Raw genomic sequence first — 22,149 nt, forward strand, 5'->3', positions numbered from 1 at the left:
GGAACATCACACATTAATTAGAGAAAATTTAGAGGTTAGTATATGTGAACTAATCAGTTAATAACTAGATATTTACTACATTCCCACTATTTACCAAGTATTGTGAGAACAATACTCATCTTGAATTTTTACCTTTGGTATAAGCAGAAACTGTCTCCATGTTGGCCATCTAATCCATGGAAGTGAGATCTTGTCATCATATGTGATATAGTTGAGTTTAAAGTTAAAATGTGTGGGGCTGGAGGAATATAGATTTTGGTGTCTTCCCCATAAAGCAAATAGGTGAAACTATAGGCAGATTGAGTGTATGTGGAGAGGGAAAAGTGTGGACTGAGAAAGGAGCCTTTAACAGAATGCAATGAAGGAACCAGTAAAAAAAGAGGCAAGAGAAGCAACAATCAAAAGTAAGACTGTGAGACTATGGTATCATAGAAGAATAGCCTGGAGGTACTGGCAGAACTCTAGAGCAGGGGTGGATCTTGTCTTCTTTATATTATGTCTCTTTATATTGTGTCTCTTGGTGCAAATCTGATGGTCCCCCTTTCAGAATGATTTTTAAAATTTTATAAAATAAAATGCATAGATCATCATAAAAAGATTACTTGTATTGAAATACAATTTCATTTTTCCTAAATTTGTGGAAAACCAAATTAAGAATCTTTATTATAGGTAGACCAAGGTAGAAGGGAAAGAAAGCCACTCTATTTGTTAACTAGGTTACTGATGACCTTTTTCATTTCAGTAAAATGCTGGTGAAAAGGCACTGACTGTAGATGACATTAGAAATTTAGAAGCATTGCCTATGTGGCGACAGGATCACATTAGTAAAGGAATTCCTTTTACCATTACAGATTATAACCCATATATGTTTTAGTTGTCACAACTGAAAAAAATGTGTCATTTTGGCCAGGTTTTTAAAATAATTTACCTGGATTAATCCTGCAGAGAACCAGTAAGTCCAGATAGATATTTCCTTTGCAAAATCATACTCAAAATCTTCTTAGTTTGGTGTAGGATTTAGTCTTAACTTGGCCATAACTGTGCCATGTTCAAATCCTGGAGTAGGAAGATAATCATAATTTAATATTAGAAATAATTGTTGACATAATATGTTTCTTTAAATTGATGTCACTTAAAGCATAATATATTGGCTCCATCTTGCTGCTGGAAATGGAAGTGCTCTAAAAATCTGATAATATTTTAGTATAGTTAGGAACCAGTGAAAGGTTAATTTTGAATGTATCTACTTAATGTTATTCTGGAGTTAAAGTGATAACGTGTTTTGAATATTTCTATACACACATAAGCATAGATAAACATACTTAGATACATAACACTCAAATATATGTAGTGCCAGCATGACAGCCAATGTGAATAAACAATAAATAATGAAGGTATGTGTTAAAATGGGTAGAAAGATAGAGAAAAATCTGGAGATATCCAAAATTATACATATATCTTCATATGTATATAGTATCAGGTATCACATAGTAAAAGCTTTAGACTATGTAATAGATGTTATGCTATTTTTGCATATATTTATGTTAAAATGAGAGTAAATGAGTCGTGAAGATGGTTGCTAGAATAGTGTTATTTGTTAACATCATTTAGTTAAGATGCTTTTGAATTCAAACAGAAGGATATAACTGAGAGTATTACTTTTTGTCATTTATTGTGCATGAAATACAAATAAAACTTTGAAGTGTTTGTTAAAAAAAAATCCCTGAGTAATAACCGTATCTGCAGTAGTACTGATTTATATGGAAGTGTTTTTAATTAAGTTTCCTCCATATGTATTCATAAAGTAATTCTTTCTTATCTTTTATTATGCCCAAAAAAAGTTTTCTGTACTTTTTCTGTATCCTAAAATATACATGTTTTATATGGGGGTTCATTGTGCTTTATGTTTTTTAACATTTAGGTTAATTGCATATGTGTTGAATTATATTCAGAATAATTACTTGATTTCATAACAGAAGAGCTTTGATCTTTGAGATTTAAAAGTAGCTCTATTCTTGTTAGAGATAGGAAGCTGTGTTTTGGTTATTTTTTTTTATTGGTGATTCTGAAGCCATTTTAATACGTGAAATTTTAAAAGGTGTGTGTGTCTGTGTGTGTGTGTGTGTGTGTGTGTGTGTGTGTGTGTGTGTATAAAATCCCTGATTATTGGAGATGTACCTACTCAAAACTATGAAAGTTTTATTATATTTGTTACACTTCTTTCTTTGATATATTGCTTGATATTAAGTACATTAATGAAACTATTTTCCTGTGCTAAAGATTAGTGGAGTTTTTTCATTAAGGAAAGATAAATTCAATCCATATTTAGACTAAATGACTATCTTTGTTTGACTATCTTTGTTTTTCCCTTTCTTTCTTTCTATTTAATAATATTCAGTCTCCGGAGCAGAGAAGAAGAGAGGAATTCAAAACCTGGAGCTGTCTCTACACCTGTAAAAAATATAGATGATCTCATGCCTCCTAAAACCATGGAAGAAGCTGTAGTTGAAAGGAATGAAAAACAAACCCCTACTCTTCCAGGTAATCTTGGCAAAACCTTAAGTAAAGCAACACTACACATGTAACTTGAAGAATTTAAACAAAAGAATGAATTAGGGTAAGTGAAGAACATTAAAGCTATTGGTTATACTTAGAGTATATAAATATCTCATAACCTATTTTTTCCTATGTAGAAATAACTTGATTTTCCTAGTTTACCTCAGTTTACAAAAGTCTTTTTTTCCCATTTGACATTGATCAACTTGTAAAAAATGGAAACTGATTTTATTACTTGAAAAGACTAGTGTGTTGAGGTTTGAGAATTTTTTTTTTTGTTATTTAAAGAATATTTCTGGGTATTTGTTACATTTTACTATACATAATACAACTTTGCATATTCCAGTTTATCAAAATTTAGCTTGAAAAATCTAGATAGTTCAATCTGTTGTCCCATGAAAGAGGCTTTAGTAAGTGCTATTATCATTCTAACATGTTTTAAATGTCTTAAGCTTCTTCTTGACAGCATTCTTATAATGAGGAAATGGCAGAGAATTAGTCTATAAACCTCTGTAGAATAATTATCTTGAATAATTAGAGATAGATTGACCAGACATGATGGAGATGTGCCTTTTTTTAAAAAAGTACCTTGTAGGAGAAAGATGTAGTAAGATTTGTAATAAAATACTTTGTTAATTTTTGAATACATATACAATGGGAAGGAAATCCATCCCTCTTTAGTCCTTAAGTTGCTTAGTTGTCCAAACTCCAGCAAATCCATCTCACAACGTCTAATCCAACGTTTTCTAGCTCATTTAAAATATTCAAGTTAAATTACTCTGATTGCTGTGACTCTTTAATCCCAGTGTAAAAGGGTAAGAGAATTTTGTTTTAGGAATATTTTACCTATTTTCTTTAGTATTTCACCTTCTGACATTTGAGAGTGCTAAAAAGGTGTGGGGCAAAAATGGGGAGAGGTAAGAATACTAATATTCTTTTTTTTTTTTAAGATTTTTCAAGGCAGTGGGGTTAAGTGGCTTGCCCAAGGCCACACGGCTAGGTAATTATTAAGTGTCTGAGGCCAGATTTGAACTCAGGTACTCCTGACTCCAAGGCCAGTGCTCTATCCACTGCGCCACCTAGCCGCCCGCTAGTATTCTTAATTCTGTAAATTGATTAAGTTTTCATCTTTAATAGAAATTATTGTCAATAGGGTGTATCCTTTTCTCTTTATTGTATATCTTAAATTCTCTTTCTCTGTCATATATAGTCTTTCCCAATATTCCTTTCTTCTAGAGGCATAAACTTTTCCCTCATTTTTCATTACATCTTTTCTAATCTTATTCTCACTTTTTCATCTTGTATCTCAGTATTAGTTATATGAACTGATGGGAAATAAATAAAGCAGGGTTTAGTTTTTTACTCAGTCTCTGATGTATTCCATACCCTTTTTTCCTAGAGGGAAAGACAGCAACTATAGCTTGATGCTGCTGCAGTGCAGCAGTTGCAGTTGGCAAAACAGTAAAATTAGCAAGTAGATGATGTGTATCTACTTCTGTTACATAGTTTCAGGGGTTGCAAAGTCTGCTGCCATTCTTTTTATTATAGTATATTTCTTCCATATTGTTGGAATTTCCTACTTTACATTGATGATTTGGAGTCGATGCTTTTTTAGTCAGTATTTATATTTTATTCTTGAAGTAATGAACTCTTTAATTTTTCATCATTAGAGCCAAAGCCTGTGTATGCTCAAGTTGGCCAGCCAGATGTGGATTTACCTGTTAGTCCTTCTGATGGTCTTCTACCCAATTCAACCCACGAAGATGGAATGCTTCGGTAATATAATTCTAAGTTATTTTGTTTTTAGAAAGATATACATTCACCATAGCACATTATTCAAGATATATTTGGGAGCCATTAAATCACATACACTTACACATGATTGCTTATGTCTTTATCAACTCATTTGGATCTGGAAAGATGACACACTCCTGCTTTGAGTATGGGTTGAAATTTTCTGTAACTGAAGTTATAGAAAAGTTATTTCCTCTTTTAACTAATTTTGCAAACTTCTGAATGTGGTACTAAAGTTATAGCAACCTGTTATTCATCTACTTTGTTCCTGAAAAAGCCAGGAAATAGGAAATCTTATTTTTCTAATTAGATCAGTAAAAGATAAATGAAATTTAAAAAAAAAATAATTTTTCAAGTAATGGAAATACACCAAAAGAAAAATAGACTTAAATTTTTTGTTAAGAACTAGACATCTTTTTCCTTTGATGGAAAGGATACCATTTTTACTATACATTTCAGTTATAATGGTATGGTTAAAGGTATAAAAATAAAATCAGAAAGAGCACACAGCCTTAGTGTAGAGAGTTCATATAAGGTTGAGGTCAGGAAAAGAAATGAGCAAAATAATACCATTAAGCAAAATACTAAATTATTTGTACTTTGTGGTTTTCTTTTGTGATTCTTACAGTGTCTAATATGATTTGAGCATTATAATCATTGTATAATCATTTATCTTGTCTATTCCCCCAATTCTGAGGATATGTAGGAAGCAGGAAATAATACTTTTCAGTGTTATAATTCATCATATTCTAGATATAATATGAAAATAATAAAATAGGGAATTTATGCTGATCTATGAATTAGACTAAAGATTCTTCATTTTTAATCACAGAAATGTATCTATAATGGCTTCTTAGCCAGGTAAAATTTCTTTAAGATAATTGTTTTGAAGAGACATGAGGGAACAGGAAGAATTGATTTTCCACTAGGTTTTTTTTCGCCTAAATGCAATATGAATGGACCAAGATATTCAGGAAGCATTATTATCTAATGTTTTTAGATCAAGTGACCAGAATGCTTATGTTTTAGTTGAATTTTTTGAATATTGATTATCATGGTTACCACCACCACCTCCACTAGCACTATTACTATTCTTGGGATTTTAATGTAATATTTGTTGGTAGTTAGAGAATCTTCAACATTTAAAATTCTAAAATGATCCAATTTATATCATGGTATAAGCTTTTATAAAGTTTTTTCATCATAACATTTCTGGAACGTTGGGGTACAAGAATTGATAGTCCATCTTTTTTGGGAGGGGGCTTACTCTTCTTAAAACCCCAAACTCCTATTCCTCCCTCCCAGATTAGTTACCTAATCTTTTTTAAAGTTATTGAAGGATTAAGACTTTTCTACCTCTTGCTCCATTGGTCTCCATTTATGCTTCCCTCTGGTTACAGAAAAACAATTAGTTTTATTATTTGATATTATACTTGTAACTTTGATCCTACCTCCTCCAAGATTCTGCTTTTGAATGAAATGAATGTATCAAGAAAGCGTTTAATAAAACACCTACACTATGCTAAGCACTGACATACAAATAAGGAAAGAGACCTCTCTCTAAGTGGTCACACTTGTCCTTGGATCCATCTCACATTGGCTAAACACATTTATTGGATTCAGCTGCAGAGCAGATGAAATGACCAAGAAGCTTGGTTAGGGCTGGGGGTAAAGCCAGGTATAATATAAAAAGCTTATGTCTTTGGTCAGGTGACAGTAAGACACAGAAGCAGATGAGGTAATTAACCAGTGTCAGCCTTCCCAGTTGTACAGAAACTTCTTTCTGGGCCACTAAGTGACTCCTTAGTAAACAAATTCATTGTCCTTTGGCCTTTCTTACAGCATTTGATGTTGTGAATCAACCCTCCCTCTGGATATTCTCTTCACTCTCCCAAATATCACATTGTCCTAGCTTTTGCCTCTTCTTGCTCTGTTTGCTTTGCAGGCTCCTTTTATTTTTCCTGTACTCCTTAGTGCTGTCATTGTTCTCTTTAATACACTTTGTCATTCATTCATTTAGACCCAAAGACACTCTGGGCAGAGAATTCCCAGATTTCTCTTTCAAAATCTGAGTGACCCCATATGTAACTAGGCATACCTTGGATAATATGGTTCTCTGATTTGAGACAATGGTAAATGGCCATACACTTCTGAAGTATCTGAGGCCAAATTTGAATGTAGGTTTTCTGGATTCTTCAGCCCAGTACTTGCTGCTTCTTAGGAAGGACTGCACCCAGTTTTTTTCACTTGATCCTCTTTGATCAATCTGAAAAAATTTTACCTTTTTTGTCAGAAATTTTGAGAATACTGAAAGTTATCTCTTAGAAAATTAGGATTTTTGGCGTTTTTTTTTAAACCACCTTTTTGTACCATATTCCAATTCTCAAGGAGCATGTTCTGAACAACTCTTATACTTCTAATGTAATGTTGGGTTTCTCTGTTATATCCTCTTAATAAACTGTTAAACTCTTCAGATGCCTTTTTGTGTTTTAAACTTTCTGTTTCTCCAGTACCTAACATAGTTTTCCTCATACAGTAGTTATTTAGTAAAATTTTGTTTAATTCACATTTAGAGTCTGCCATTATTTTTAGATTAATTTCTATTAAGTATGGGAAGAAAGTATTATTAACTATGAATTTGAACTATGAATTACTACATCTCTTTAAGCAAATTGAGGATCATTGTGAAGTGTTTAAAATAAATAATCTTTTCAGATTGCATTATAGTGTTTTTTGTTGCCTTTTTCTTTTTGAGAACTTTTCTTAAGATTGTACATTAAATTTCTAATTTTACAGGCCAAGCATGAAATTGGTAAAATTCAGAAAAGGAGACAGTGTGGGTTTACGTTTGGCTGGTGGTAATGATGTTGGAATCTTTGTAGCTGGAGTTCTGGAAGACAGTCCTGCTGCTAAAGAAGGCTTAGAAGAAGGTGACCAAATTCTCAGGGTATGTCAGTTTATTAACTTAGGTAATTTTAAAGATCTTTTAGAATTAAAAAGAAATATCAAATAGAGAAACTAGTAGATGTAACTTTTAAAACCAATCTCTTAGGCCATGTAGCTAAATATTTACAAAGAAAATTTCTTCTAGTACAGAGCTTGTGGTATGATAATATGATAATGCAACTTTATTTTTATATTATCTGGTACTCTTAGGACATTATCTGCTGCATCAGAACTTGGATTAAAACCTATCTAAAGCAGGGCTTACTTTTAAAAGTTTTTATTGAAACAATAGACAATATTTTGATTTGCCATTTTAGTGAGAGCTCTCCAGTAGCTTACTTTTCTTTAATTAAAGCATTTAGTAAACCCATGGGAGCTACATAAAATCACACTACAAGTGGCATGGGGCCTGTGGGCTACTTTTTAGATAGCCCTGATTTAAAGGATAAAATTCACACTCCTTAACTTGGCATGTAAAAACAAACTGTTTATATCCCAACTTACCTTTCCAGACTTATTTTTTGCTCCTCCTATGACACAAATTACCCTGAACACTACTTATTCACTGTTAGAACTACATACTGTCACCTGAACATCCATCCTTCCTTTTCTTTCTCTATACCTTATTAATATTGTTTCTCCTTTATCAAGTATTCTTCCTTCTGTATCTTTTTCTTTCTATTTTTTTTTTTGGCAAAGCAATGGGTTTAAATGACTTGCTCAAGGTCACACAGCAAAGCAATTATTACATGCCTATGGTGAGATTTGAACTCAGGTCCTCCTGACTCTAGCCACTGAGCCACCTAGCTGCCCCTTCTTCTGTTTCTTATTAAACTCATTCTTATTAATAAGTTTTATTAATAAGCAACTTATTCTTAAAATATTTCTTATTAAATGGTTCAAGATTTCTGAACTGGAATGAACCTTGGATAGTTTATTCCAACTTAATTCATTTTATAGCAGAATCCTCCCAGTATTTGATATATTTTGTCTTTGTTATTTGGTGATTAATATTATTAACTGCCTTGTTTTTTTGAATTATTTATCATATATCATTGTTTATTTTTAGAAGTAGGAATTTTTTTACCTTTAGAAAAGGGAGATCTTGCATGATGGGTTTTTTTTTTTAAGGTTTTTGCAAGGCAATGGGCTTAAGTGGCTTGCCCAAGTCCACACAGCTAGGTAATTATTAAGTGTCTGAGGCTGAATTTGAACTCAGGTACTCCTGACTTCAGGGCCGGTACTCTATCCACTGTGCCACCTAGCCACCCCTTGCATAATGTTTTGATATTTGGTCAAGTTTACTTTTTTTTATCCATGAATACTTTGATTGCCTTATAATACACATGGGTTTTATTTAAACATTTTGAAACAATTTTTTTTTCTTTTTTTCCAATTCCCCTTTAACAAACAAAGCAAATAAAAGCTGTAGGATATTATGATAGGTAATCTTGAAAATCAGGCAAGGGATTTTTGTTCCGCTTTGCATAAGTAACTAACATTACACAACATAGGATGATTTTTATAAACTTAATTCTAACAGGTAAACAATGTAGATTTCACAAATATCATCCGAGAAGAAGCTGTGCTTTTTTTGCTTGACCTCCCTAAAGGAGAAGAAGTGACAATCTTGGCACAGAAAAAGAAAGATGGTGAGTTATTTTCATAAAATTTTACCAACATGAAAGAAATAAATATGAAATTCAAATGGAAAGGGGTTACTAGCAAGGAAGCAGTTTTCAATCTTAGAAAGTGATTTATTGGATTTTTTTCTATAATAAAATTAGTAAAGGGAAACTGAATCTTATTTGATTTTATTCATAAATTAATCTATTAGCAACTTATGGCATTTATGGAAGAGGCTACTGATGATAGATAAAATTAGATGGCAAAACAGCATCTTTTTGAGTATACTCTCTTGAGAAGAATGAGACTTGTTAATATGAGAGTTTTATGACAAGATGTTTATTTTACTAGTAAATATTTTAAGATTTCTTCCTCATCCCATTAGAGTTTTCTTAACTCCAGGGTTTTATTTAGAAGATTTGAAAGTTAAAATATAAATTCATTAAAAGCTGATAATTTTTTTTTTGTTCTTGTATCCTAAGTCTGGAGAACATTTCCATGTGTTATAGGTGCCTGATAATTGTTGTTACCTTTTTTGTGAAGGGGGTTAAATGACTTGCCCAAGGTCACACAGCTAAGTAATTATTAAGTGTCTGAGGTCTGATTTGAACTAAGGACTTCCTGACTTCAGGGATGGTGCTCTATCCACTGCACCACGTAGCTGCCCATTGAATTAAACTTAAGTTAAATCATTCTCAATTTTTGAAAGTTGGATTATTATCTTTTCAAATTATTTTCTGATCTTCTAAAACATTGAGGCAATTATGTGACTCAGTGGATAAAGCACTTTCTTTTGTAGTGTGGAATACTTTATTTCTTAACCTGACCTCTTAAACTCATTTGATATGTGATACTTAGTCACTGTCTGCCTCAGTTTTATCCACTGTAAAATAGAAATGATAATAGCACCTACTTTATCAGGGTTATTGTGAGGTTCAAATGAGAAAATTTGTAAAGCACACAATACTTAGCATTTAGTAGGTTATTAATAAATGTTTCCTTTTCATTAATAATTCTATCCATTATTTTTTTCAGTTTATCGTCGTATTGTAGAATCAGATGTAGGAGATTCTTTCTATATTAGAACACACTTTGAATATGAAAAGGAATCTCCTTATGGGCTTAGCTTCAACAAAGGTGAAGTGTTCCGTGTAGTGGATACCTTATACAATGGAAAACTGGGCTCTTGGCTGGCTATACGAATTGGCAAAAATCATAAGGAGGTAGAGAGAGGCATCATCCCTAATAAGAACAGGTATGATTATATTATTCTTCTCTTGGAATAAATTAAGTGAATGTTACATTTAGCAAGAATTTAAAACTCATTCCCTTTGTGAAATGATATGTCTAGCAATAAAAGTATGTTTATTGAACTATGATCTAAAACAAATGATTGAGTTCAATGATAAAATTCTTTGTAGGAGATCCTCTAGTTATACTAGATTAGGATTCAAAAAACATGTGATTAGACTATGTTTCAAAAGTTAATTTACTTGTGGGTCTTTTTTTTTCCCCATGTTATATTTTTAATATAGAGCTGAACAACTAGCTAGTGTTCAATACACACTTCCAAAGACAGCAGGAGGAGATCGTGCTGACTTTTGGAGATTCCGAGGTCTTCGTAGCTCTAAAAGAAACTTACGTAAAAGCAGAGAGGATCTTTCTGCTCAACCATTTCAGACTAAATTTCCAGCTTATGAAAGAGTTGTCCTTCGAGAAGGTAGCTTATTTTTAAGGATTAACCTATTTCATACTTAGCATAATCTGGTAAATAGAAGTGCCTTAAATGAATTGCTTTCACTAAAATTGTTTTCTTACATAGCTGGATTTCTCAGACCTGTTACTATCTTTGGACCAATTGCTGATGTTGCAAGAGAGAAACTAGCAAGAGAAGAACCAGATATTTATCAAGTGGCAAGTGAGTACCATTTGTAATATTGATTACTAGTTCTTGATGGGAAAATGAATAATGTTGCCTCCCTTTTTCCCATTGTCACTCACAACTTCTGCTTTGACTATATGCAGATTATAATGGCTGTTGTCTCCTTAATGCCTTGGGGGTAGTTGGATGGCAGAGCAGATATAGTGCTGACCATGAAGTTAGGAAATTTAATCTTCTGAGTTTGAAGCTGGCCTCAGACATTTAGTAATTGGCTGACCCTTAGGCAAGTCATTTAACCCTGTTTGTTTTAGTTTCCTCATCTTTAAAATGAGCTGGAAAAGAAAATGATAAACTACTTCAGTATCTTTGTTAAGAAAACTTCAAATGGGAAGAGTCAGGCATGATTGAAAAATGACTGTTCAACAACAATAAAAATTTAACTCCCTTGTAATTTGCTTTCCTTTTTCAAGGAGTTCAGCACCTGGCTATTTTTTTCAGGATTATTACTATATTAGTAGCCAATTCCTATCTATTAACATTATTAAAAAAAAAAACAAAATTTAGGGTTAATTATATTTTATTTGATTACTGCCATGTTTAGTTCCTTGAAATTTTTCCTTTTAAGTATTGATGATTTTATAAGCTTAGGGTTTCATATAGTCTAAATCTTTGGCTTCCTTCCTTCATCTTGACCCATTTTCCAAATTTGGTGGGGAAAAGGGATTTTCCACCTTTGCATTGAAGTCAGTGTATTGATTTTAGTGGGGAGGATCTTTGAGTCTTTTAGAATTTATCTTGTTATCCTCAACTAAGAGATTTTGATGCAAAATTATTTTCATGTTTGTTTTATTAAAAGTACTTAAAATAATCATAGTAATTCACAAACCAGATATTTCTTTTTTAATCTTTGAGAACAAGAAACCATGCGTTATTCCTCTTTTTGTTTTTTAACTACATCTTCTGATGTCCTTTATGCTATTAACGTCAAGATTAATATATTTTGGGACGGCTAGGTGGCACAGTGGATAGAGCACTGGCCCTGGAGTCAGGAGTACCTGAGTTCAGATGTGGCTTCAGACACTTAATAATTACCTAGCTGTGTGGCCTTAGGCAAGCCACTTAATAACCCCATTACCTTGTAAAAATCTAAAAAATAAAAAAGATTAATATATTTCAAGAATTCTGTGGAAAATGGAAAAATAATTACAACTTTATTTCATTTTGATAGGTTTCATTTGGTATACATTTCTCTTTTCATTAATTTAAAAACATCAGAAAAAATACATAGGGTTCAACAAATTTCCAAGAAGTCCATGACATAAAAAGTTAGAATATCTTTTTTTGAAAAGATTATTGAATCAGTTTTTTTCCTGTATTTTTTTATGCTACACATTACAGAAGGGGGGTAAGGAAAAGATTAGGAAAGTTAAATAAAGTAGAAAGAGATCATTTTATCAATTTTTTTTCCCTCTTAGTTCAGATTCTTTCATTGGTCTTCAAATTTCTGATCTTCTTTGCATGTCATAGCCTCAAGTCTAAACTTTAAATATCATAGAAAAACGAAAGCATAGCATATTAAAAGAGCATAATCTTGAAGAGTTAATGATACTTGTCAGATTAGTTTTGATTTTGAGACAGCAGATGAAATTTCTGACAGATTTTATGTTTGACTATTTCAATAGGATATTGTCATTCTAGCTTGGGAAAAACAATAAATACACAATTTACTCATTTTTAATTGATATACATATCCTTATATAAACTACTGACTTGCTCAAACATTCTTCTAGGTTATATTTGGACCAGCTTAGACTGACACATTGACATTGCCACTTGTCATGCCACAAAAATTAAATTTTTGCTTTACTTAAAGATATTCTCTGGTTTAAGTATACATCTTTCTTAGCTATAGAATTCTTTTTTCTCCTTTACCTTAAATGAGGATCTTTCCCCCTTTTCCAACTCTTAGTTTGAATTGCCACTCCTCTTACCATTTAAGGTTCATCTCTAACTCCTTGCTTTGCCCAAGTCTTTGAGGGCTGGGTTTGAAAATAATGAGACATGGGAAAAGAGAGGACATAATATCCGTCCTGATGTCTGGGTGACTTAAGTAATTCAGAATGAAACTTTACCTTAGTGTATTTATAATGGTCTAATTGTAATGTTAGTGGTTGCACTAAACTAGATGATGCTTTCCTCACAATGACTCACTGTGAATTGATATTTAAAGACTTCTGCAATCTGGTTCTAATGTTTTGAATTGTTTTGTTTTGTTTTTACAAGGTGGTGGGGTTAAGTGACTTGCCTAAGGTCACACAGCTAGGTAATTAGATTATTACATGTCTGAGGTCAAATTTGAACTCAGGTCCTCTGACTCCAGGGCCCCTGTTCTATCCACTGCACCACCTAGCTGCCCTCTAATTTTTTTATTCCTATTCCGTTACTCTGTTTATGAATCCTGTTGTGTCAGGGTAAAGCTTTATTTATTATTATGGGCTACTGATTTCCCTAGAATTCTATCTTCTGTGCCTTTTACTTAGTCAGGCTTTTCACTCCTGAGTAGGGCATCCCTCTCCATTACAATTTGTTCTTCATTCCTGTTCATTTGAGCCCAGCTCAAATATACTGTTTCCCTGATCCTTCCTCAATGACCCTACTTCCCATCCCCTTTTCCTCAAACCTGAACCGATGTCTTTTTTATATATGAATACCTATGATAATTTATAACTTTTGTTATATAGCTAATCACATACCACATTATTTAATTCCTGTCAGCATTTTATTTACTCTATTTCTATAGTCATGTCTTGGTATAGTCATGTAAAAAACATCTTTTATTGATGCAGTGAGTTTGTAATTTCATCAGCAGGGTGTAAAATATACTTCTTTTTTCTATAACTGCATCAGTACTTCAACTGCTTTAATTATTTAATTCATTGTGAGCTACCAATCTAAAAATTGTTTTATGTACATGTACATCTTTTTGATTATCAGTTGTATATTTTTTGACCATTAGCCAAATATTTATTTAAAATTTATATTTCATCTTTTAAAGTTATGTATTCATATCCTTGTACGATTAGCATTGGGGCTCACTATTCTTATAAATCCCATTTATTTATTTATTTATTTGTTTATTTATATGCTCAGGATACTTGTTTTTTCTTTTTCATGAAGGTTTTTTCTTATATTAAAATCTCTATATATTTTTCAAGTCTCATTTCAAACTACCATTATGAAATTTTCATTGTTTTTTTTTCAATCTGCATGCCTCAGCACCACCCCCACCTCCTGGTTCCCTCCCCTAAAAAAAGAAACTTCAACCTCTTTCAGATAAATAGGCTCCTCTTGAATACCTCTTATTACTACTTTCTGGTCATTTGCATATTTTATTCTCCCCTTCCCCAATTTTCTTGTGACCTAGGACTGCCTTATTTTGATGTTGAATCCCTGTGTAGCAGTTTATTCATGCCATTTAATTTAATATATATTTGTTAAATTGAAATTTATATGGAAAAAATATTAGAGGGTGGTGAATACAAACCTGAGGTTACATTAATAATTTTTTTTCAGCAAAAACATAATTACCATTTATTATAACATAATTCATTTGTGGTTCTGAATAACTGTATTACAAATGAATTTTTGAAATACAACTTGTTTAAGAGCTTTGTATTTCCAGTATTTTTGATGATGTCTTCAAAACTTGAATAACATGTTTTTCCTTTACTAGAAAGTGAACCTAGAGATGCTGGCACTGACCAGCGGAGCTCTGGAATAATTCGTCTTCATACTATTAAGCAAATTATTGATCGGGTAAGTTATAGAAATAAGCAATTCTATAATGAACAAAGAAGGCATTTTGTTTGTTGTTTAGGTTTTTGCAAGGCAAATGGGGTTAAGTGGCTTGTCCAAGGCCACACAGCTAGGTAATTATTATTTTTAGATGGTATTTTTTTTAAATATATTATTTGAGTTTTACAATCTCCCCCCCATCTTACTTCCCTCCCCCCCATGGAAAGCAGTCTGTCAGTCTTTACTTTGTTTACATGTTGTACATTGATCCAAATTGAGTGTGATGAGAAAGAAATCATATCTTTAAGGAAGAGACAAAAAGTCTAATAGATAACAAGATCAGACAATAAAGATATCTGGTTTTTCTTCTAAATTAAAGGGAATATTCCTTGAACTTTGTTCAAACTCCACGGCTCTTTATCTGGATACAGCTGGTATTCTCCTTTGCAGACAGCCCAAAATTGTTCCCGATTGTTGCAGTGATGGAATGAGTGAGTCCTTCAAGGTTGAACATCACCCCCATGCTGCTGTTAGGGTGTACAGTGTTTTCCTGGTTCTGCTTATCTCATTCAGCATCAGCTCATGCAAATCCCTCCAGGCTTCCCTGAAATCCCATCCCTCTTGGTTTCTAATAGAACAATAGTGTTCCATAACATACATATAACTGTTTGTTCAGCCTTTCCCCAATTGATGGACATTAACTCAATCTCTAATTCTTTGCCACCATAAACAGGGCTGCTATAAGTATTTTTGTACAAGTGATGCTTTTACCCTTTTTCATTATCTCTTTAGGGTATAGACCCAGTAGTGGTATTGCTGGGTCAAAGGGTATGCTCATTTTTGTTGCCCTTTGGATGCAGTTCCAAATAGCTCTCCAGAAGGGTTGGATGAGTTCACAGCTCCACCAGCAGTGTAATAGTGTCCCAGATTTCCCACAACCCTTCCAACAATGATCATTATTCTTTCTGAGAGGTGTGAGGTGGTACCTCAGAGAAGCTTTAATTTGCATTTCTCTAATAATTAATGATTTAGAGCAATTTTTCATATGGCTATGGATTGCTTTGATGTCCTCATCTGTAAATTGCCTTTGCATATCCTTTGATCATTTGTCAATTGGGGAATGACTTTTTGTTTTAAAAACATGACTCAGTTCTCTGTATATTTTAGAAATGAGTCCTTTGTCAGAATCATTAGTTGTAAAGATTATTTCCCAATTGACTACATTTCTTTTGATCTTGGTTACAGTGGTTTTATCTGTGCAAAAGCTTTTTAATTTAATGTAATCAAAATCATCTAGTTGGTTTTTGCTGATGTTCTCCAATTCTTCCTTAGTCATAAACTGCTCCCCTTTCCATAGATCTGACAGGTAAATTAGTTCTTGATCTTCTAATTTGCTTATTGTATTGTTTTTTATGTCTAAATCCTGTAACCATTTGGATCTTATCTTGGTAAGGGGTGTTAGGTGTTGGTCTAATCTAAGTTTCTTCCATACTAACTTCCAATTTTCCCTGCAGTTTTTATCAAAGAGAGTTTTTATCCCAATAGCTGAACTCTTTGGGTTTATCAAACAGCAGATTACTATAATCATCTCCTGCTTTTGTACCTAGTCTATTCCACTGGTCCACCACTCTATTTCTTAGCCAATACCAGTTTTGATGACTGATGCTTTATATATAATATAATTTTAGATCAGGTAGGGCTAAGCCCCCTTCTTTTGCACTTTTTTTCCATCAAGTTCCTGGAAATTCTTGACTTTTTATTTCTCCATATGAATTTACTTACAATTTTTTCTAACTCATTATAAGTAATTCTTTGGAATTTTGATTGGTAGGGCACTAAACAGGTAGTTCAGTTTTGGTAGAATTGTTATTTTTATTATATTAGCTCTACCTATCCATGAACAGTTGATATTTGCCCAGTTATTTAAATCTGATTTAATTTGTGTGAGAAGTGTTTTATAATTGTTTTCAAAAAGTTTCTGAGTTTGTCTTGGCAAATAGACTCCCAGGTATTTTATATTGTCTGAGGTTACTTGAATGAGATTTCTCTTTCTAGCTTTTCTTCCTGTATCTTAATAGACCTATAATAGAAAAGTTGAGGATTTATGAGGGTTTATTGTATAACCTGCAACTTTGCTAAAATTGTTAATTGTTTCCAGTAGTTTTTTTGGATGATTTCTTGGAATTCTCTAGGTAGACTATCATGTCATCTGCAAAGAGTGAGAGTTTTATCTCTTCCTTCCCAATTCTAATTCCTTCAATTTCTTTTTCTTCTCTAGTTGCTGAAGCTAACATTTCTAATACGATATTGAATAGTAGTGCTGATAATGGGCACCCTTGTTTCACCCCTGATCTTACTGGGAATGCCTCTGGCCTCTCCCCATTGAATATAATGCTTGTTGATGGTTTCAAATAGATACTGCTAATTATTCTAAGGAACAGTCTATTCCTACACACTCTAGTGTTTTTAGTAGAAGTAAATACAGATAGGTAATTATTAAGTGTCTGAGGCTGGATTTGAACTCAGGTACTACTGACTCCAGGACTGGTGCTCTATCCACTGCTCCACCTTGCTGCCCCCAAGAAGGCATTTTGAAAGTAAAACTATTTAGTATATTAGTTTAGAGTTGTTTCTTTTAAATGTAGAAAAGTATTCCTAAATTGTCAGTCCAGTGAAGGAGCACATCAGTTCGTAGTAATCATAACAATGAGAAATATAATTATCTTCATAATAAAGCTAGCATTTATTTAGCACTTTGAGATTTGCAAAACACTTGACCAACATTATGTCATTTTATCCTTGAAAATATCTTGGGAGTTATTATCATCTCCTAGTTTCCATGTGAGGAAGCAGAGACACAACTTAAATGACTTTTCTAGGGTTGCAGAGCTAGTAAATGTCTACAGTCAAATTTGACCTTATTATTATAACCTTGAATTACATTTAAATTTGAACTTATATTATTAATTGATTTTTTATTTATTTTGTCTACTCTATGGTACTATTTATATGATATCTAGACCATTCCAATGTTTTTATTCAAGGAATGAATACTGCTATTTTGTTTTCCAGATTAGGTTTTGACACATTTATGTGTGGTATTCAATTTTGTCTCCGCTAAACACAGGTTTTTTTTCTTTAAAGTTGCTTGAATATTAACTAGTTATTGGATTAAATTAGCTCGTCTTTATTTAAAGTAATAATGACAGGGTGAATGTGCTGCTGTTGTTTTCTGAATTGTTAGTTTTTTTGAAGAGTTACATATCTGGAATCATGATTTTTTTTTTCTTTTGCAGGATAAACATGCTTTATTAGATGTTACACCAAATGCTGTTGACCGTCTAAATTATGCACAGTGGTATCCCATTGTGGTATTCCTTAACCCTGATTCTAAGCAAGGTGTTAAAACAATGAGAATGAGATTGTGTCCAGAATCACGGAAGAGTGCCAGAAAATTATATGAACGGTCTCATAAACTTCGTAAAAATAATCACCATCTTTTTACAAGTGAGTACACAAGAAAACTTTAAAAACCAGTTATTAAAAAGTTTTGCATATGGAGTCTTTTTAGGCACAGTTCTTTATAGCAAGATTTATTATTCTATTTTTATCCTGTGCCTTTTTTTAACTTCCAGAGAATTGTCATCGATCTTATCGTAGCAATTTCAACCACTTTTTAAAGGGAAATAGCATTTCATAATTGGGGCATTCAGCAGGGCAGTTACCTTCCTCTCCAAATACTCCCAACTATCTTGCAAGTATTATATAACTTTTGGTGGTTGAGCTTCTGAAAGCAGACCTTAAATCTCAATTTCTGATATTTTACTATCCATGAGACCAAATTAATACTTTGTTGTTTTCAGCTACTATTAATTTAAATTCAATGAATGATGGTTGGTATGGAGCACTGAAAGAAGCTATTCAGCAACAGCAAAACCAGCTGGTTTGGGTTTCAGAGGGAAAGGTAAGAAATTTCACTAATTTTTTTTGAAAGTTTGTCCTGTATTTCGGGATTTTGTATTTTTGATGTCTCTAAGTTGCTACATCATGTAAGTGACATAGTATTAATAGGGAAGGGATTGGGAAAGCAAAAATAAACTTTGGTTTGGTTAAAGTTTAAAAAAAATTTTAATTATAATCTGATTATATGAATATTTAAGCTACTTTTAATGTTTCTTGAAACTCTGAACAGCTCCAAAATTCTAATTAATACTTTCATAAAATGAAAAGTCTTTTGAGAAACCAACTTTATGACTAAATTCATATTAAATATCTTTTACTATTGTCTGAATAGTTTTATACAAAATCTTGGTAAGCATTTCTTTTCAAGATAAATTTATTATTTTTCTCAACTAAAAGTAAATTAACATTTTTTTATTGCTTTTGCCCTCTTAATTTCACATGGTTCTAACAGTGCAGTATAATATAGCTTTGTCAGTTTTTCTTAAGCATAGTTTACAGACTATAAGGGGAAATTATGGGTATCTCTGTTTTTAGTTTATGGGTTTTTTTGTTTTTGTTGTTGTTGCATTTGTTTTATTGTGATGGTGGTGCTATTTTGCCCAACTCTTTTCCCTATCTACTCCTCACCCTCCTCCTGGCCATGGCCCCCATTTTCCTCTACCTGGCTGTTTGTCTACAGGAGCTCTGGCAGTGCATGCTGCATGTTTAAGACAACAGTGCCTATTCAGAAAAAAATTTACAGCCTTTGCAAGAAGATATTATAAAAGTTTCACATTTAGAAGTAGTATACATAACAATATTTCAGAATTATGGTTTTTCTTCTGCCAGTTTAGGGGTTACAAGTAGTTCCATGAGTATTCACAAGACAAGGTCGAATAAGACATTTCAAGTAGGATACTGTACACAGTAAAAAGTAAGTGGAAGAAACCACCTAACCACTTTTATGACTACACTTTTGACTATATGATTAGTTTTTACTTTCATACAGTCAGTAAAATATAATTGTAATCATATCCTTAGTGTTATGACATTAATATTTGAGATAACATTGTTATTCTAATATCCCCCATTTGATGATAATAGAAAATGGAGCATAATTTTTGCAGTTGAACTCATTAAAGTCATCTGTTGAGAAAATGTATTTAAATAAAATTGTAGAAAATGCATATACCTAGACTATACTAGTAAAAATTCCCTTCAGTTTTCCTTAATTTATTATTCTGAGATTATTTTGGCCTTTCTACTTTGCTGTCTCAATTTTCCTCTCTTCATCCTTATAAAATGAATAGACTCTTTTATCATTATGATAGTTTCAAAAATTAGGATATATTAAAATCACAAATATTTAGATCAAGTTTTATTTTGCTTACTTCCAATTATGTCTTCTAGATGAATGGATGAATTTCAAACTTAAAACTACTTTAAGTAACATTGACTTCCCTGTCAGTTTCAGACTTAACCTATGGAGTGTTCCTTCCTGCCATATCTGAATAGTCTTATGGACACCCAGTGAAGCCATGAAGAGTCATCAGAATTTCCTTTATTGAATTCCTTAAAAGATGTTGGCATGGCAGCATTTCCTGGTTCTAAGTCAGCCCGTGCTTCTTATTCCCTTCAGTGTTCACAATCTCCATGATTCTTAAGATGATCAGCTTCCTCAGGGAACTGAAAACAGATAGATGAGGTGGCTGATTCTGAATGAATCTTCCTCTAAGACATTACCACCTGAAATGTCTGCTGAGGTCCCTGGAAAGCTGGGAATGTGGACAGTATAGGCAAACAGACTCTTCTACGTTGGCAATGAGGAAGTAAAGCTAGAGACATTTCTGAACTGAAGAGCTCTAAGTCTTTGATCTAAAGCAAGTTGTTCTGAAAGCAAGAGCTCTGTTGATACATGGCATACCTTGGTCTGTTGTACTAAAAGTCAGTGCTCAGGGTCATGTCCCAGGCTCCATTCCTGGAGCACCTGAACTAGAATGGTGATGGTCAATACTAAATGAGAGCCCCAGTTCTGGCTTCATACCCTGAAGTCTTCAGTTCTATGCCAGATAGCCTCCTTCTAGCACTTCATTACCACTTTTATATGCTGCTTCAGATGGTTGAGGATGCCCACTCAACCATCTACCCCCTTTAAAAAAGAAAAGTAATATTAAACTTTCTGGATTCTGCTTCAGTATTTAGATGAATCCAGAAGCATTCTCTTTTTAAGGGGCAGTACTTTAATAACTGGACTATGCTATTGAGCCTGGTAAACAGTCTCATATTAATAGCAGTCATTGACAGGTTGATGAGTTCCAGTATAGAAAATACTTTTCATCAGCATTCCTCAATTTTTCTTCTCTTCTATGCTGAAGGAACTTAGAATGTTTGAATCAATTCACATCTTAATTACTTGTAAAACAGAACATAATAACTACATTCCTTTATCATTTGGAAACTTCTTTTTTAAGGAATCATTTATTTCTTCCTAAGATTTAAGGGGGAGCCATGTCTCTGGTAGTGATGCTTTTCTATACTACCTTCCAGAAAACCTTTAAACAGATATCAACTTCAACTTTTTTTGAGAGTTGCTTTCCAAAGCTATACTTCGTTCTTGCTTGAGTAGAGCTATTCCATTGGTTATGACACTTTTTCTTCCGTTGTTAAGTCAGTATGCTGGTGTTTCTGCAAGCTTGCTCATTAGCATTCCCTTTCTTCCTCATGCTTTGGGACAGAAATCCAGTTACCAGGCTTTATAGACCAGAATGTTAGAGATCTTCATTGCCTCTTTGGGTTGGGTTTCTAAGACTTGGATTAGCCACCATCTGATTCATCCAAAAGTTTCTGCTAACAAAGGATGCTCTGTGTGTCTGCATGTGTGCCTGTACAATTCTTCTTGACCTTTTACCCATCATAAATTTGAAGCAAGTAGATTTGATTTTTCCAGAGGAGAATATTCTTTCCAATCTCCCTTTGTAAAAATAAAGGTCATCTCTTTTAAAATATTGAATAAAGTTTTTAATTTACTTTTATTTGACCCAGGCGGATGGTGCTACAAGTGATGACCTTGATTTGCATGATGATCGTCTATCCTACCTGTCAGCTCCAGGTAGTGAATACTCAATGTATAGCACGGACAGTAGACACACTTCTGACTATGAAGACACAGATACAGAAGGTGGGGCCTACACTGATCAAGAACTAGATGAAACTCTTAATGATGAGGTTGGGACTCCCCCGGAGTCTGCAATTACACGGTCCTCTGAACCTGTAAGAGAGGACTCCTCTGGAATGCATCATGAAAGTCAAACATACCCTTCTTATTCACCACAAGCTCAGCCACAACCAATTCATAGAATAGACTCCCCAGGATTTAAAACAACCTCTCAACAGGTAAGCAGCAAACATTAAACATTTTCTAGCTGTAGGTGCATTATTTAGTTTTAAAGTGTGGGAATTGATGTAAAGAGAGTATATATATTTTGTCCTTTTTCCAGACAAAGAATTAGTCACTAACTTGGATGTGAGAATATTAAGAACTTTTTAGTCTTTAAATGGTTTCACTTAAAATTATAAAAAAGTGGTATAAGAATTTCCAAATAGCTAGA

At 33.0% G+C, this 22,149-nt stretch overlaps 1 protein-coding gene across 8 annotated transcripts in view; it reads left to right on the forward strand.

The window, feature by feature from the left end:
• Window positions 1–22,149, forward strand: part of TJP1 (tight junction protein 1) — a 281,955-nt gene that overhangs the window by 243,949 nt on the left and 15,857 nt on the right. For all 8 annotated transcript variants that reach the window (XM_074234247.1, XM_074234248.1, XM_074234249.1 and 5 more), the window contains 11 exons: window positions 2,399–2,541; window positions 4,227–4,332; window positions 7,147–7,297; window positions 8,840–8,948; window positions 9,958–10,177; window positions 10,458–10,642; window positions 10,745–10,840; window positions 14,538–14,620; window positions 17,896–18,106; window positions 18,463–18,563; window positions 21,584–21,934. In XM_074234247.1, coding sequence (XP_074090348.1) covers window positions 2,399–2,541; window positions 4,227–4,332; window positions 7,147–7,297; window positions 8,840–8,948; window positions 9,958–10,177; window positions 10,458–10,642; window positions 10,745–10,840; window positions 14,538–14,620; window positions 17,896–18,106; window positions 18,463–18,563; window positions 21,584–21,934 — 1,756 coding nt within the window. The remainder of the gene's footprint in view (window positions 1–2,398; window positions 2,542–4,226; window positions 4,333–7,146; window positions 7,298–8,839; window positions 8,949–9,957; window positions 10,178–10,457; window positions 10,643–10,744; window positions 10,841–14,537; window positions 14,621–17,895; window positions 18,107–18,462; window positions 18,564–21,583; window positions 21,935–22,149) is intronic.

The sequence above is a fragment of the Macrotis lagotis genome, chromosome 4, assembly GCF_037893015.1.
Source record: "Macrotis lagotis isolate mMagLag1 chromosome 4, bilby.v1.9.chrom.fasta, whole genome shotgun sequence".
NCBI classification, from domain to species: domain Eukaryota; kingdom Metazoa; phylum Chordata; class Mammalia; order Peramelemorphia; family Peramelidae; genus Macrotis; species Macrotis lagotis.